Source organism: Zea mays, chromosome 1 (assembly GCF_902167145.1).
Source record: "Zea mays cultivar B73 chromosome 1, Zm-B73-REFERENCE-NAM-5.0, whole genome shotgun sequence".
Taxonomy (NCBI): Eukaryota; Viridiplantae; Streptophyta; class Magnoliopsida; order Poales; family Poaceae; genus Zea; species Zea mays.
In genome coordinates, this window is record NC_050096.1 from 24884738 (window position 1) to 24900427 (window position 15690).

Genomic DNA, 15690 nt, shown 5'->3' on the forward strand with positions numbered 1-15690 from the left:
GCTCGATGCAAGTCATCGGCTCTTGCGATCAGATAATATAAATACTTGATGGGACTTTAATGCACAGAGGCCGTTTCGGATCGCATCCTCTTCGGCCATGTCTACCTGATCAACCTGTCAATAGGCAAAAACTTGTGGTGCCCCCAGCACAAATAAGCAAACGGATTGGGCCAGTAATACGAATTCATCGCCGTACCACCCCACACATGAGCAGGACAACACATCGGCGATGGATAGAACGGGACGCACCATGCTATCCCTGGAGGAGGATGACAAGGCGATCTTGGTTGTGCTACCCTTTGGGTCCGTTTAGTCGGCTTTTGCTTTCGCACAGGTCGCCCTTTTGACTTCGTTTGTTTTATTGGCCGGTTGTGTGGAACGGCCTTCTTCATATATTTGGCAAGCAACTGACCAAAAGTAGGGCCGACTCTACTGAGTCGTCCAGACGTCTTAGTAGTGTTTTGTTTCCTAACACTTGTGTTGGAACGTTGTGGTCCGATGGTCTGAGGTTGCTGCTTCTGACCATCTGCGGACCGTCCGGCCATCATAGCCGGACTGTCCGCGCCTGTCTCGGACTGTTCGGCCTTAGTACCCGGATCATCCGGCGTACGCAGGACAGGTGACCGTGATCGGGTGTCCGATCGTGCTTGCCCCCCGGTGCCTCCGGTCTTTCTTTTGTCCGGAGCCTTCAGAGTAACCATTCTGCGTGACATATTTGGTGTGCGAGGATCACCAATGGCGATATTTTTATTTTTACTTTTATCGGCCGCACAAGGCCAAATTATGGCCTTTTTGCTCGTTGGCTCTAATGTGGTGACAGGAACAGGTGGCCTGTCAATTTTCACCTCTTTTTGAAACCTCAACCGGCCTTCGTTTATAGCCGATTGTATTTGCCGACGGAAGACGACACAATCATTGGTGTTATGAAGAAAGGAGCCATGCCATTTGCAATAAACACTCCCTTTTAATTGTTCAACCGGAGGAATTATATGTGACAATTTAATATTACCATGTTTAAGCAACTCATCAAATATTTTATCACATTTAGTAATATTAAATGTGAACTTAACTTTTTCCTTTTGTGTCGAGTGCGGGTGAGAGCGAACAGAAGGTTTTGCCTTAGTGGGCCAAACAAGCTCAAGGACATGTGACTTTTTTAGTTCTTGGGGCTTGGGTGGCCGATTATATTTATGTCGGCCTTCCGCACTAGGCGGATCATGGGTGACTTCTGGTGCTCCGGACGGTCCGACCTGCATAGTCGGACGGTCTGCGGGTGGATCGGACGGTCCCGTACTATCCTCGGACTGTCCGGTCACGTCAGGCAACACCTGTGACCCTTGTGGTGGGCTCTGTGTAACTCCGGACTGTCCGGCGTAGGGTGCCGGACGGTCCGACGGAGGGCCGGACGGTCCGCTATTGTGTGCGAACGGTCCGGCCGCGCTCAGAGTTGACTCACCATTTAGCAAAGATGGTGGTGACGGTCGTCCTAGATATGAGTCCATCGGCATACCAGAGTATGGCTGGGGAAACCCATTTGTTGCCGATGTGTTTGGCGCAATTGTTTTGGCGCCTAATTTATGTGATAAAAAACTAGGCATGTGAGTTTTTCCTAATGCATGCGCCATCCTTTCTATATCCTCTGTGATACTTTTAATCCGATTATCAAAAGAAATTTTAATAGATGGAATATCATCGACTGACCTGGCATCACCTATTGTGGGGAGCTGTTGCAGCACGAATGACATGTAATTGGCGTCTATTTCCCTTTCTTGGACGGTCTTCTGGTGGCAATCCACCCTGAAGTGCGAGAGGAACCATTTATCCGCCACCTTGAGCACCTGATCTTTTTGTCGTTGGACCTCCTCGTCTATTTTCTTCATGTCATCTTTTAATCTTTTATGCTCAGCGGCCGATAAATTAGTCAGCCTTGTGTTGCTGTTTGGAGAAGCCCTGTTGAGATCTTTAGAATCGGCCATATAAGCCTGATTTTGTAGATCTTCAACCTCGTCCCCAGCGGAGTCGCCAAAAAGTATGTTGCCGCTTTTTTGGAGCGCCAAACACTCAACAAGAACCGTGGCGGTGCCCTCTGGTCAGGCGCGGACGGTCCGCGGCCTTGGGCCGGACGGTCCGCGACCTGGGCGCAGGAGCGGTGTCTTCCCTGCGTCACACCGGACGGTCCGTAGCTCTGGGCCGGACGGTCCGCGACCTGGCGACAGGGTCGTCTTCCTCCTCCTTGCTGGAATCTAGATCTCGTCCCCTGGGGGGAAAGATCTTAAGGTGCTCCAGGTCGACAGGTCACCCGGGGCGTCCCCAGACAACGTGGAGTCGCCTAGGAATTAAGAGATCAAATCGAGGAAGAGGTCTTGGATGGACAACTAGATCTTGCCCCCCGGGAGGGGTGAGATCCTAGGGTCGTCTTGGGATCGGCAGGCCACCCAAGACGGATCTAGACGACGTAGAGTCGACTAGGGGTGGAGGTGGATATACGGAAGGCTACAACTAGAACTATGCTACATCTACTCCTAGGGCAGGAAAAGTAAGTAAGGTAATTGGTTCGATTGGAATGTGTTCGGGGTTCTCAATCGGCCGTACCCCTTTATATTTATAGGGGAGGAGGTCTGGACCTTTTCCTAAGAGATAACCAACAAACTCTCACGTGATTAGATGGATAACCACGTATGAGATAAGGATAAACATTCGAGTTAATCTAATCTCGGGACACGCGGACCGTCCGCTCATTTTGGTGTCCAACACTTTGATTGCCAGCTTCTCCCGTGCCAGAAACGGGTGCATGTTGTCTCTAAATTCAGTGCTCAGGATGTACCGCATGGCGCCGCACTCCCAGTATGCCCTCTGCATTTGGTGCCCAAAATGCTCAATGACCCATCCCCTGCCGCACTGGACTCTAGAGGCGCCTTCATTGTACATCTGTACTCTATGTCTGGGTTGGGATGAAATGTGATCCGGTAATGGAGAAAGATGCAAAAGCTGCTGCGTTTCAGGTAGTGAGGTACGAGAAGGTGCAGGGGCACATCAAGGTTGTGAGAGGGTTTGGAGCCACATGAGTTTTGGGATGCATTTTCAAGTACGTCGCCTAATTCAGATAGTAATACAAAGATCAGCTACCTGAGTCTGGCGACGCTGCTGGCCTCGATCCCGGTCATCAGGGCGGGCCTCTGGCTGGCCAAGGGCTCGGCCACGGCCACGTGCTCCTCCATCCTTCAAGCACCACTCCTCGCCGTCGGCTTCGCCGTGCTGCTCGTCTCCCTCACCGGCTTCGTCGGCGCCTGCTTCCACGTGGCCTAGGCGCTGTGGCTGTACCTCGCCGTCGTGATGCTCCTCATCGTCTTCCTCCTCGGCCTCATCGCGTTCGGGTTCGTCGTCACTGCGGGCGGCGGCGGCGCGCAGGTGTACTGTCGCCCGTATCGGGAGTACCTCACCGTCGACTACTCCCCGTGGCTGCAGAGGTAGAGAGAGAAGTAGAGAGCTCACCAGACATACTCACGAGCGGTGGCTACACTAGCACTGACGACGATGCTGACGGAAGCCGTACCTCCGCATACTAATTTGGACTGAGGAGGTTTAGGCCGCGTTTGGTTTCCGCAGATTTTTAAAATCTGCATGTTCACGTTACCCAAGATAACCCAACTATGGCTTGATTCTACAGATTTTGTTTCTATGAGCTCAGAATCTAAGGCACAGAATAAAATAAACTCTGTTTGGATCCATAATATATTCTTAAAATCAGATTCTTAAAATCTACCGTAAACCAAACACGCCCTTAATGGATGTACTCAACGCCTAAGAGAGATTTTAAGTCCATATCAGCGGCTACTCGTCGTGTGGATTTCCAAATCGTCAAATCCCTCTCCAACGTCTCTATTTTGATGAAGCCGAATGTACCGTATTTCATAATGCCAAAACTCTCCCCTCTTTGTTGTCTGCCTATCTCGTTATCCTGTCACGTTTCGTTTGCCCTGGCTACCAAGATTTTTTTATATTACAGTAATCATTTCGCATGCCTTCTATATAACAATATTCAGTATATACAAATATAGACTTCTCTAGAAACAATATTCCAGCGTTAATTTATTTATTTATTTCTATTTTATTTTCCAATTTTCTACCCTTCCTCTTATACACATCAGTTTATGCAAACTCGATCTTTTTGTCACCCCTCCTCCTCCACACCTCATTTTATTTAAGCCATCGTGTATATTACAAGTGGTTATGCTGACTATTTCATAATTTTAATTAAAATATGAACATGTTATTTAAAGATTGAAAAATAAGCTAAAAATTGATAAAACTAAAAAACAAAATTTAATTAAATTTAAAAGAATACACTATGGCTCAAAGAAACTAATATATAGAACATTTTTCTCATACAACTTTAATTTAATAGCAAAATATATTCATTCATAAAGCAAAATAGATTTATCCGTATATAAAAATTAAAACAATTAAGTTCATCTGTAAGAAAAAAACATTGTTAATAGTAAGGATTCAAGCCTCACCTATATAAAGTCATTTGAAATCAATAAAGAGCATATTGCAGTATTTGAAGCATACACCATTGGACTTTGATATCCCCAAGGGTCTCAAATTTAATTGATTGAATATCCGGACTCTAATTACGTGGGATGCAAGGTGGATAGAAAGAGGATATAAGAAACTTGCCAATTACTTAGAAGGTCACTTATGTCTTGATAATCCAAAAAGAAAATTTTGGTTGCACTATCAACAACCAAAGTATATTACGTTCCTATAGGCATTCGTGGCCTCGTGGGGATGTGGACGCTAGAATTGAAAACCATTCGTCCATTCCCCGTTGCTCTTGCCTCCCGGGCCCTGCCGCCAATAGAAGAGAAACGTCCCGCCCAGTTTTGGTCGCATCCTTCCCTGTCCTTTTGCCAACCCCAAATCCCTACTAAACCCAATTACACAAAACCCCTCAAATCTCCCTCCCTCCCTCCCTCCCTCCGACCTTTCATCTCTCCAGCCTACCTGCCCGGCGGCGGTTGCTCGGCGGCCACCGTACCCGCGAAATGCGAGCATTCAACGGCCGCCGCCTCCACGATCCGAAGCCCCCCTCATTCCTCCCCCTCCCCTTAGCCCCACGCACCACAACGCCGCCACCGCCGCCCCCCTCCTCGCCGCCGCACGCCATCCCGCCGCTCAACTTCCGCTACCTCACCCCCTGTCCGCGCTGGTCTGCCTGGGTCGCCACCGCACTCAGCGACCCCGTTTTCGCTCCCATCCTCGCCTCGTCCGCCATCTCCGGCGCCGTCGCCGCCTCCACCGCCGTCGTCTCCCCCGACCGTGCGGCCCTCTCCGCTCTGCTCTCGCTCTGGGACCCGGATACCCACGCGTTCCGTCTCCCAGCGGGCCCCGCCACCTTCACACTCGAGGATGCGCTCGTCCTCGCTGGTCTACCGCCCGCAGGCGCGCCGCTGGACCGGACCCTCACGCCAGAGGAGGATGACCTCCGCGTTCGCCTCGTTGTCGAGAGGGAGAAGATCAAGGAGCTCCACCCCTGTGCCCGCGCCGCGCGCCGCGTGTCTGCGGAGGTGTGGCTCGAGTGGTTCGACGGCGGTGGCATACGCCCCGGCGAGGACGACGAACTGCGGTGGCTTGGGTTCCTCGCTTACTGGCTCGCTTTTTTTGTTACGCCAAGGCTCCGGTCAAGGGGTGGCGAGCTGCCGGAGCGCGTCTTCGCACATGCTGCGAGGCTTAGTCTTGGCGAGCGCATTGCCCTTGGCCAGGGGATGGTGGCAAATCTATATGCGGAAATGGATAAGATTGTTACTTGCACTGTGGCCGATGGTGTGTGTGGCCGTCTAGATGTCTGCGTGCCAGTCTGGATGCTGCAGGTGTGGATGTGGGAGCGCTACAAGAGGCTGTGCCCGCCGGAGCTGAAGGCACCGCAGTTCCCTGTCTCCAATGTCAGGGTATTGTATTGGAGCCGGAGGAAGAAGAAGAGCACATCTGAAGAGGCTCTAAAGATTTTGCTGGACGAAGTATGCTTTGAGTGGAGGCCCTATCGGCACAACTCCCTCAACTGGATGGAACCCAAGTGGTTCAACAAGGACACCATTTTGGTGACCTGTCATGGTAAAGATAAGCCAGAGTGGTTGTTGGATTACATTGCTGTTATCAGTCAAACAATGTTGACCGGGTTTCATAGTGATGACACCGACAATTCAGTACTGTACAATCCACAGCTTGTTGCGAGACAGTTTGGTTATGATCAGGCTGCTCCTGTGTCCATTGTCAGGGAAATCCACTTTGAGGGAATCGAGTTGTGGATACCAAGTATCGGTAGATATGGGATGCCTGGTGAAGATTATGTTGCATGGTGTAGCAGCAGTGGGCAGTTCTACAAGCATCAAAATGATGTCCAATATGGTTGCTCGGTATTACGAAATCATGAAAATGGGGCTATTTCGTCGCAACTGAATGTAAATGAGAAATGTGTTGTAGTGCCAACACTTGATCAATTTATCACCCAAGTCACTAGGAGAGACCACATCAATTACATTGTAGAAGGGCAGCCGGAGAAAATGGATAATGGAAGTCATGAGGATGAAACAGAGGTGATTGTCTGTGGCCTTGAAGCTTGTGTCAAGGATAGCAGAACTACTTCAGTGAAACAGAATGTGCAGAAACAAAGAGATAAATTTGCTGAAGATGGAGGTGATAGTAAGAAGAAAAGAAAAGTAGAAAGTAACACGAAAAGGAGTTCGTTGCAATTGGAAGGTCAGAAGTATTCTTCACTCCAGAAAGCTCTAAATTCTGATTCTAAGAAATGTGAGGAGTTGGCTCAAGTTGACAGTGATGATGAATGCATTGTTCTCGAACAGCCCAAGAATAAATGTGAAGTAATAAACCTGGATGATGATGAGGAACAGAGTGTTTCTAATCGAGAACATCATAACATGCAACTTGTCCTAGAACTGGAAGAGTTTGTCCGCTCTGGTCTTCTCTCGCAATGGGAGGAAAGCTCAGATGAAGATGATGTAAGTGGAAGCAAGCAAGAAACCCAGAAGAAAAGCAACAATGACCCCTATGCTGAAGCAGCCATGAGGGAGTACCCTCTGTTCTTTGAGTTCATTCCTCAGAAACCACATTACAGAGGCTTCGTGAACTATGATGAAACTTTAGGAGATCTACCTTACAGTGGATTATGGTTTTTGCTAATTGGCTTGGCTAAGGAGGTGCTCAAGACGTCATGTGACACAGATGCTTCTGAAATTGCATATCTGATGAAAAAAGCCCAGCATTTAGAGCAACTGGGTTTCAACGTGACACATCTCATTGCCCGCTTAAAGGAGCCACAAATTAGGCTTAAGAAGCTTCAAGATTCTAGAGCAAGGCTTGATCATGCCCGTGAGAAAGAGGAGGGCAACGTAGTCGAGTCTCTTTCAAGCCATCTGAATAAACTGAAGGGCAACATAAGGATGATGGATAGTCATCTGGATGGAACGAAGCAAGCTTTTATTTCAAATATACAAGATAAATTGAATGAAGGAATTAATCTTGCCAGTTTGGAAAAGGAAGTAGAAACTGCTGAAAAATGTTGTCAGGCAATGAAGGATGAAGTAGCTGCAATGAGAATGAGGTACTCGGACCGTGGAATTTAGATTGTTCCAGTGTCCGCTATCTTCATTTAAGAAGTTACTTTCTTCCTGACATAGAGCTTGCTTGATATCTGTCTGTATCATCAAGAGTCTGATCAATAGAATATAACCATCTTACTTTCCAGAAAAGTGTGCTACAATTACTAATCACATTTAGAATGCTTATATCCCAGGTATATTTGTCCGGTGTGTTCTTGTCACTTAAAAACAAACATAGGTGATGAGCAGTAAGTACCAGTTCCTAAAAGGTATTAATGAATATAGCATACAAACAACTGTTAACAGAAAAAAATCCATTTTGTCCTTATCAGCTCAGGATTCAAATTCATACTCCTGATTCCAAAATTAGGTCATCTAGGATTATCTGTTCAAAATATTTTAACTTGGACTACCAATATAGAAAATTACTTTCGCAAAGCATCGTTCATGTTACCATATTTGATATTCATCATGGAAAAGTACTTTCATAGTATATAATTTTCAGTATTCAGAATGGTATATTTTAAAAAATTTACAAGCCAAATTGTTGATTGGAGACCATGTCAATGTCCTAAAAGACATACATTGTGAATCAAAGGTAGTATAATCTGTATATATATACTAGTTAAAAAAACATAGTGGCTCCACTCTCCATGATCCATCGTCTGTTCCACTCAGCCCTGCGCCCTCCCTCACCTGTTCCTCCTTTCCATCCCAAGATTTGCTCAATTCCACCAGTGAATCCCACCTCCTGCTGTCCTTTCCTCTCCTACATCAGCATCAGGCCGCATCCTTTTTCTCTTGATCGTTTCTTTTTCCCTTGCACAGCCACACACTTGTAAGTTGTAACGGTGGCCTCCTCTATTCAGACGCCACCAAGTATGGCCCCCTGATCCCCATCCTCTCCTTCACGCCATCAGTGTTTTCATGTTCGTACACTAACTGCGGTCTCATCATGTAGGCTTTCTGTGTGCTCCTGGATAAGCAATTGCAGTCTGGAAGGATAAGGAAGTGTCCTACCGAAAAAGGAAAAGGCAAAGGCAAGGACTACTGTACATAGGACGAGATCACAAAACTTAATAAACTTCTCAGAATACTTGTTCAGGCATGCAGAACGTAATTGCATTCTTCTGTGTAAATATGAAGCATGAATGTGCATCTACTGCAAGCAATAGCTCATTTGAACAGCAGACTAGAGAACAAACGTGGGCCGAAAAATGATCAGAAATAGAGACAACACTGATTTTTAGGTAATATTAATCAAACTCTTTTTTTTAAAAAAAATCAATCTTTGTGCAACTTTTTCGTTAGTTTTGTAAAATAATTGCATTAGTCGGCGTTCCATTTTGGTATATGTATCCAATATAGCGAAATGGCCTCTAGCTGAGTTAGTTAGTTGGTATGAGTAGCACTTTTCTGGTCCTGAGTTTGAATCCCAGTGGGAGCGAATTTTAGGCTGAGGTTAAAAAAGATCACTCGCTGGTTTCTCTGGTTGTGTGCACACGAGATGGATTAACTTATGGGGGACAGATCCTCCTCGTAGGGGCTGGGAGGATTCAAAGAACGAGTAAAGATCTGATCTGTAGGGAGCAAACCCTCATGCTTCACGGGGGCCAACTTTCGTGTCCTTTCTCGGTCGGGGCTCTAATTGAGCTTCTTCTTAATATAATATTGTGGGGTCTATCTTTCCCCAAGAGTTTTTTTTATGTACATTGCAGCGGGTGCAGAGCAGAAGTTGGCGCTCCATTCTTAAATGCTGACCTCTATTTCCATTCTTCAGTAATTTGACCATCAGTTTGCAATTTTTTTTTTCTGTAGACAGAGTTTGCTGCATCTGAAATAAACAGCTGTGCTCTTTTGCAGGAAGGAGGATCTTGAACTTGTTGATTCGGTTTTGTAGTTGGCAAGGAATGAGTCAAAAAGCAAATGTATATCCTCTCCTGGTATAGCCATTATCAGGCCCTGTCCCTTCTGGTAAGGCTTGCAATATTTCGTGGATTATGAACCCAGGTCGCTTTGATGATATTTACTTGCAATTGTTCATAATCTTTATGTGGGATTATTAATTTCTGATTTTAATACTACCTGAAGTTTCTTCTTGGCTAAAGGGCATTGCCATAATGCCATTTCCCTTGTGAAACGATGGGACCTGTTGTATGGTGGATTTATTGCTTCCCACTATATTCTCACAGTATTGTATAAGAAAATTTCTTTATATAATCTCTTTAAACATGCACAGGAGTAAATGTCGTATTGTAGCTTTATAATCACATTTGAGCAAATTTCATGTGTTGGAGAATGTCATATTGTAGCTTTATAAACATACTTGAACAATCCCTTTGTTAAGTTTGTGGATCTCAATTTGTGCTAACTTCCCATCATGGATTAGAAATCAAAACTGAAGTATGTTGATAAACTGATCAATGGATTGGCACCTGTTAAATGAACTGAGCAGGAATGCATCGATACATTCAGAACTGTCATTTTCAGGTGCTTGGAGTTTACAACGAATGACTATGTAGAAAACAACAAATGTACATCCTCCTATCAAAATAAAAATGTATACCCGCCTAGTATTGTGTCGACTGCCATTCTGCCATCTGCTCCCAGTCATTATGAGACACCTGGTCTGTCATGGTAAGGCTGCCAATCTTTCAAACTAAGATCTCCTCTGATGATATCCGCTTCGAATTGTTAATACTCTACAATAGTGTTTGGTTCATAAATTTGTAATGCCATTTGATTACAGGGGTAACAGATATTGCTAGATTCTGTTTGTTTCAGATCAGCAGTAATCTGATCACACTGAGATGTGAGATCCGATGCCAGCCTGTGGGAACTTGTTACCGCTGCCCCACGAACGTGAAGCGTAAAGCGTTACAATCCCGTCATCGTCTTCTCCGTCTCCACATCCTTTCAGCCATGGATAGCAGCATAGCTCCACATACTCCTATGGCGTTCTGTTTGTCTTGGCCGCTGCCATCGACCAAGGTGCCACTGGCTGCCACCATGGTCGCCATTGTGCTACGTCTGACATCTTGCTGCAGACTGCAGAGCTTGTGGGCTTTGTTACTCAGTTTTTGTTACCCATTTACGTTACTGAGTGGAAACCATCCCGTTACTTTGTTACAATGACGTTTATGTCACATTTTCTGAACCAAACAGCACCTAATACAAGTTAATTTCTCCTCGGCTAAAGTGAGTTGCCGTATCCTTAGTGAAATGATAGAATCTTGTATGGTGGAACCAATGTTTCTCATTATATTCTTTAATGTACTGACGTTGCGAACTATATTTTTATGCCATGTATCTGAATTAATTTGCCTGTCGAAAATGTATTTGATATTGTCATGTTGCATATGATATGGCTTTCATGAACATAGAACATGTGGCACCTGCATTTCTACTAGTCTATGGATCTGTTTGGATCCACCAGTTTCTAAGAATTTGGCTTTTGGAATCTAGGTGTAATCCAAAGGGACCAGTTTCCTGTGCCAGATTTGACCAGATTTTTGAAACTAGAAAGTTATCGATACCCATCTTTTTCCAGTTTCTTCTGACCCGAGGAGCACTAAACGAAACTAGATTTTTGAAAACCTGGAGGATCCAACGTACCCACTAGCTACCCGTGCGCGATAAGATGGTACATAAGTTATTAGATAAAATATTAAAACACAACTATCACATGAAAATGATATATAACCATAGATACAGATACTATTTTTTATTATAAATATTTGTATAATTTATAATTTTCTCTTACTAATTTTAGTAGGAAGCCAGTGCCAAAAGAAGCCTTGAGGGGAGGAAGGTTCCGTTTGTTTCATTTCATTTTGAGAAATTTAAATTTTACTAATGAAATAGACTATTTTTTTTAGAATGTGACATTCCACCACTTTCCAGAGTTATCATATAGAGGACATATCTAGTGTACATAGTGCACATATTAAATCATCACTATCATCTTAGATCTAATGTCTCTAGTTGATCATTATAATTTACAAATAACATCTTCCACCACTACACCCACCACATCGGAGGGTGTCCTTAGCAAAATATATCAAACAACTAGAGACATTAGATCTAAAATGAGTGGTGCTGATTTAATATGTACGCCATGTGCCCTAAACTTTCATGTGCACCAGATATGTTCTCTATCATATAAGTCTATTTCAAATTCATAGGGTGAGAGATGAAAATTGATTCTATAGATTTACATGCTATTTTTTCGATGCACAACTTATATCACATTCTTCTACTTGCATTGCTTCGCTATAACATAAATGTAGTATATAACTATCTCTCTTATATGATTTAGAATAATATACAAATATATTACATATATAAATATATGAACTTAATTAGTTTTGTCTCAATTATAATTATTAAAATGGAATTCAATTCCAACGAAATAAACGGGGACTCTTCATTTTTAGCTCTATATTTAACGATTTATTTACCTTTTTATAAAGATTACACTTTATATATAACATCGTACTTCAATATACTATCTATCTAGTTTGACTATTTAGATGGCTAGCCAAATTTGGCTAGTGAGAGAGCTAATTTGAAGAGTCGGATAGCTTAACGAGTCAGATAGCTAGTCTGTTGGAGAATTATTTTGTTATTGAGTAACCAAAATTTGGTTTGGCGAGTTATTTAGGTAGTTTGTTGGAGATGCTTAAATAGAAAAAGGGGACAAACGCATGACCAACGTATGGCACGTCGGTAGTGGAGAATTATGTAAACAGGTGTTTTATATAGTGTGTTTTATATAGTAGAAGAGAAGAGATTTAGGATAGTTTTTAAGAGTCCGAAGCTTCTTTTTTCTTTTTGCTGAAAACTTGCACCGAATTTTATACTCCACACACCCATGCTACTTTGTTCACGAATTCAGCGCTTTCCCAACCGAAATCGCACGATCTCCTAGCTAGCCGTGCCTTTGAAGCCAACAATTACGAGGGCCATCATAACCACGCGTGGACAGACAGGAGTCTCAAGCTGGCAACAAATATTCTCCGAATCCATGCATCACATGTCATCACCCTCGCCACTCCGTTTCGGTTGCGGCCACCGAACCTTCCATTCCGCTGCTGGCATGCATCAGCCTACGCCACACCACCTAACCTTTAACGAGTGCATGCGCACGCAATCATTGCCGAGTTCTCCATAGGACCATAGCTGGTCACTACACCCAAATTAAAGGTGTGCCAAGAATTATATATGCATATAGTAATTGTATTTCGATGACTAGCAAACGACATAATTAGTCTGTTATCTTCGGATTAAAGCCAGCTATTTACACTGCTGCAGCTATAATTCATAAAGACAAAACACTGTAAAAGTAATATAAGCCGATACAGATTAAAAGCAAACGAATATTGCTGTCACTGCCAGTCGACCCGACGACCACTACAATTTGCTCCAACTATTCATAAGCTCTTTGCCAAGGATGGGCCAAGGTAGGGTCGGCACCACACGGGAGACAGGACGCGCGCATGTATGTACCCTTCTTTTTGGAGCCTTTCGTCCCTTGCCTTCAAAGCGAAGAAGCCATCGAAACAAAAGGCGACCAGCGGGCGCACATCTCGTAGTCATCATCACCCTCGCACCCCGAAACGCCCCACTAAAACCCCACTTACGCGCGCAAACAAAGCCTAAGCACACACACACACACACACCAGGAGCCGCGCACCTCACGGCACACTATCTCGTGCCGTCGTGGGAGTGGTGTGGTCGTGTGGCTAAACCTGTTCGCGGCGCGCCACTTGCCGTGCGACACGGCTGCGCAGCGATGTGGCAGACGCGCAGCTTGCTACTACTCATCGTTGCGGTGGTCGTCGCCGCCGCCCTCCCCGACTGGGCGGTGGCCGCGGCGGCGGGGCGGTGCACGACGTCCACGCCAGTCAAGACGTACGACAAGTGCATCGCGCTGCCGACGCAGGGCGCCACGCTGGCGTGGACCTACGACGCGCGGAACGCGACGCTGGACGCGGCGTTCACGGGCTCCTTCATCTCGCCGTCGGGCTGGGTGGCCTGGGGCGTGAACGCGGACGCGCCGGCGATGACGGGGGCGCGCGTGCTCGCCGCCTTCGCCGACCCGTCCACGGGCGCGCTCCTGGCGCTGCCGTTCCTCCTCTCCCCCGACGTGAAGCTGCAGGCGTCGCCGCTCGTGTCCCGGCCGCTGGACATCCCGCTGCTGGCGTCCTCCGCGTCGCTCGCCTCCCCCGCGCGCACCGTCCGCGACGGCGCCAGGGTGACGGTCGCGGCCACCATCCGGCTGTCCCCGAACCGCACCAGGGTGCACTTCGTGTGGAACCGGGGGCTGTACGTGCAGGGCTACTCCCCGACCATCCACCCCACGGACGCCTCCGACCTGGCGTCGCACGCCACCGTCGACATCCTCACCACCGCCACCGAGGCGTCGCCCATCGCCTCCGCCGCGCTGCAGTGGCTGCACGGCTCCCTGAACGCGCTCTCGTGGGGGCTCCTCCTCCCGGTCGGCGCGGCGGTGGCGCGGTACCTGCGGCCGTGCGCGTCCACGGGGCCCGCCTGGTTCTACGCGCACGCGGCAATGCAGGCGACCGGGTACACCCTGGGCGCCGCCGGCTTCGCGCTGGGGCTGGTGATGGGCTCCGCGTCGCCCGGCGTCACGTACAAGCTGCACCGCGGGCTGGGCATCGCGGCGGCCACGGCGGGGAGCCTGCAGACGCTGGCCATGTTCTTCCGGCCCAAGACCACCAACCGCTACCGCAAGTACTGGAAGTCGTACCACCACCTGGTCGGGTACGGCTGCGTCGTGGTCGGGGTCGTCAACGTGTTCCAGGGCTTCGAGGTCATGGGGCTCGGCGCCTCCTACTGGAAGCTCGGCTACTGCCTGGCGCTCGCCACGCTGATGGGCGCCTGCGTGGCGCTGGAGGTGAACGCGTGGGTGGTCTTCTGCCGGAGGCAGCAGGAGGAGAAGCTTATGAGGAGGGAGGTGGAGGACGTCGTCGTCAAGGATAGGGCAGCCGCCTTCTAGTTCTAGTGCTTGTCTTGCTACCCTCCGGCCTCCGCTCCGCTGCCAGGACATGCTGGAGGTTTCGGCCGACGGGGGACCCAGGGGCTGGTGAGAGCGACGTCTCGAGGATGCGGGCACGCTCACAGTCACAGGCTCACAGCTACTGGGTGGGGAGTGGGGACAAAGTGCCACGGCGTGCTCTATTTTGTCGCATGATAAGAGTGTGGTTTTTTCAGATCCTTCTCAATCAATATATACAGTAGAAATTCTTGTACAATTAACACCATTGGCTTCCACCAGTTTACTCAACGAAATATATATATGTGAATGTTGTATGTTGGATTATAGCGCCTCTTGTAGAAAATTGTAATTTGACCATTTGCAGGTAAAGAAGTGGACTCTTCTTGCCGTCCATGAAGGCAACCTCTTGAATCAAATAAATAATGTCCCATATCTCTACTGCAAAGAATTATTCAACCTAAGATCAAAACCTATTAACTAGTCTAATAAGTAGAATCAGACCTATCAACTTGTCTAACATTTGGAACTAGGATTTTTTCCGTTTCCTTTCATGTGAAAATAAACTGATTTCTGTATATTCCAAAGGGGATATAAGTTAAGAAGATAAATGCCACAAGCAAGATCGATACACAATATAAATATGGAAACATGAATGCAATAAGAATACATACTGTCATCGGTGACATCGATATTTATCGAGGTATCGAGAAACACACAAGCTTTTCTATGGTCCTCATTGGAGCTCCTTGTAAGAATAACCATGTGAGGGCTAAGCTCCTAATCGAGTAATTCTATGGATAGCCTTAAGTTTTCTCCACGTGCAAGTGATGCTCCAACGTCACTTCTCTAGTTTTAACCACACTATAGTTTTTGCCAAAACATCATGTGTCTCATTCCTTGCAGTATACAGTATCAACCACACTATAAGCACAGTAGATGCAATTTTGCAAGACTACAAGCACCTCTAGCCATGCCTGTGTCCGAGGGGAGCAAGCTGAGCGACCGCTCTAGCCTCCACTTCCCAGGGGGTCCCACTCTAGTGCATATAGA

At 46.8% G+C, this 15690-nt stretch overlaps 2 protein-coding genes and 2 pseudogenes across 6 annotated transcripts; 3 read left to right on the forward strand and 1 right to left on the reverse strand.

Moving 5' to 3' along the window:
- LOC103644504 (chloroplastic import inner membrane translocase subunit TIM22-2-like) overlaps positions 1 to 2928 on the reverse strand; it is a 37770-nt pseudogene extending 34842 nt beyond the window's left edge.
- A 41-nt stretch (positions 2929 to 2969) lies between these two features.
- On the forward strand, positions 2970 to 3479 carry LOC109940818 (tetraspanin-6-like; annotated as a pseudogene).
- A 1415-nt stretch (positions 3480 to 4894) lies between these two features.
- On the forward strand, positions 4895 to 10911 carry LOC103632501 (uncharacterized). Of its 5 annotated transcripts, none has more exons than XR_004852997.1 (3): positions 4895 to 7621; positions 9483 to 10256; positions 10369 to 10911. XR_004852997.1 is itself a non-coding variant. In XM_008654302.3 (2 exons), the coding sequence occupies exons 1-2, from the start codon at positions 5049 to 5051 to the stop codon at positions 9517 to 9519; spliced, it is 2610 nt and encodes an 869-aa protein (XP_008652524.1). In that variant the 5' UTR covers positions 4895 to 5048; the 3' UTR covers positions 9520 to 10911. The 5 variants fall into 5 exon arrangements, 1 of the variants encoding a protein (XP_008652524.1); XR_004852998.1 differs by having other exon boundaries at positions 10404 to 10911; XR_555999.3 differs by having other exon boundaries at positions 9483 to 9593; positions 10110 to 10911.
- Positions 10912 to 13239: 2328 nt separating this feature from the next.
- On the forward strand, positions 13240 to 14891 carry LOC100217044 (Dopamine beta-monooxygenase). Its single transcript, NM_001158787.2, has one exon. It carries the CDS (start codon positions 13414 to 13416, stop codon positions 14638 to 14640), a length of 1227 nt encoding a protein of 408 aa, NP_001152259.1. The 5' UTR covers positions 13240 to 13413; the 3' UTR covers positions 14641 to 14891.
- The last annotated feature ends 799 nt before the right edge of the window (positions 14892 to 15690 follow it).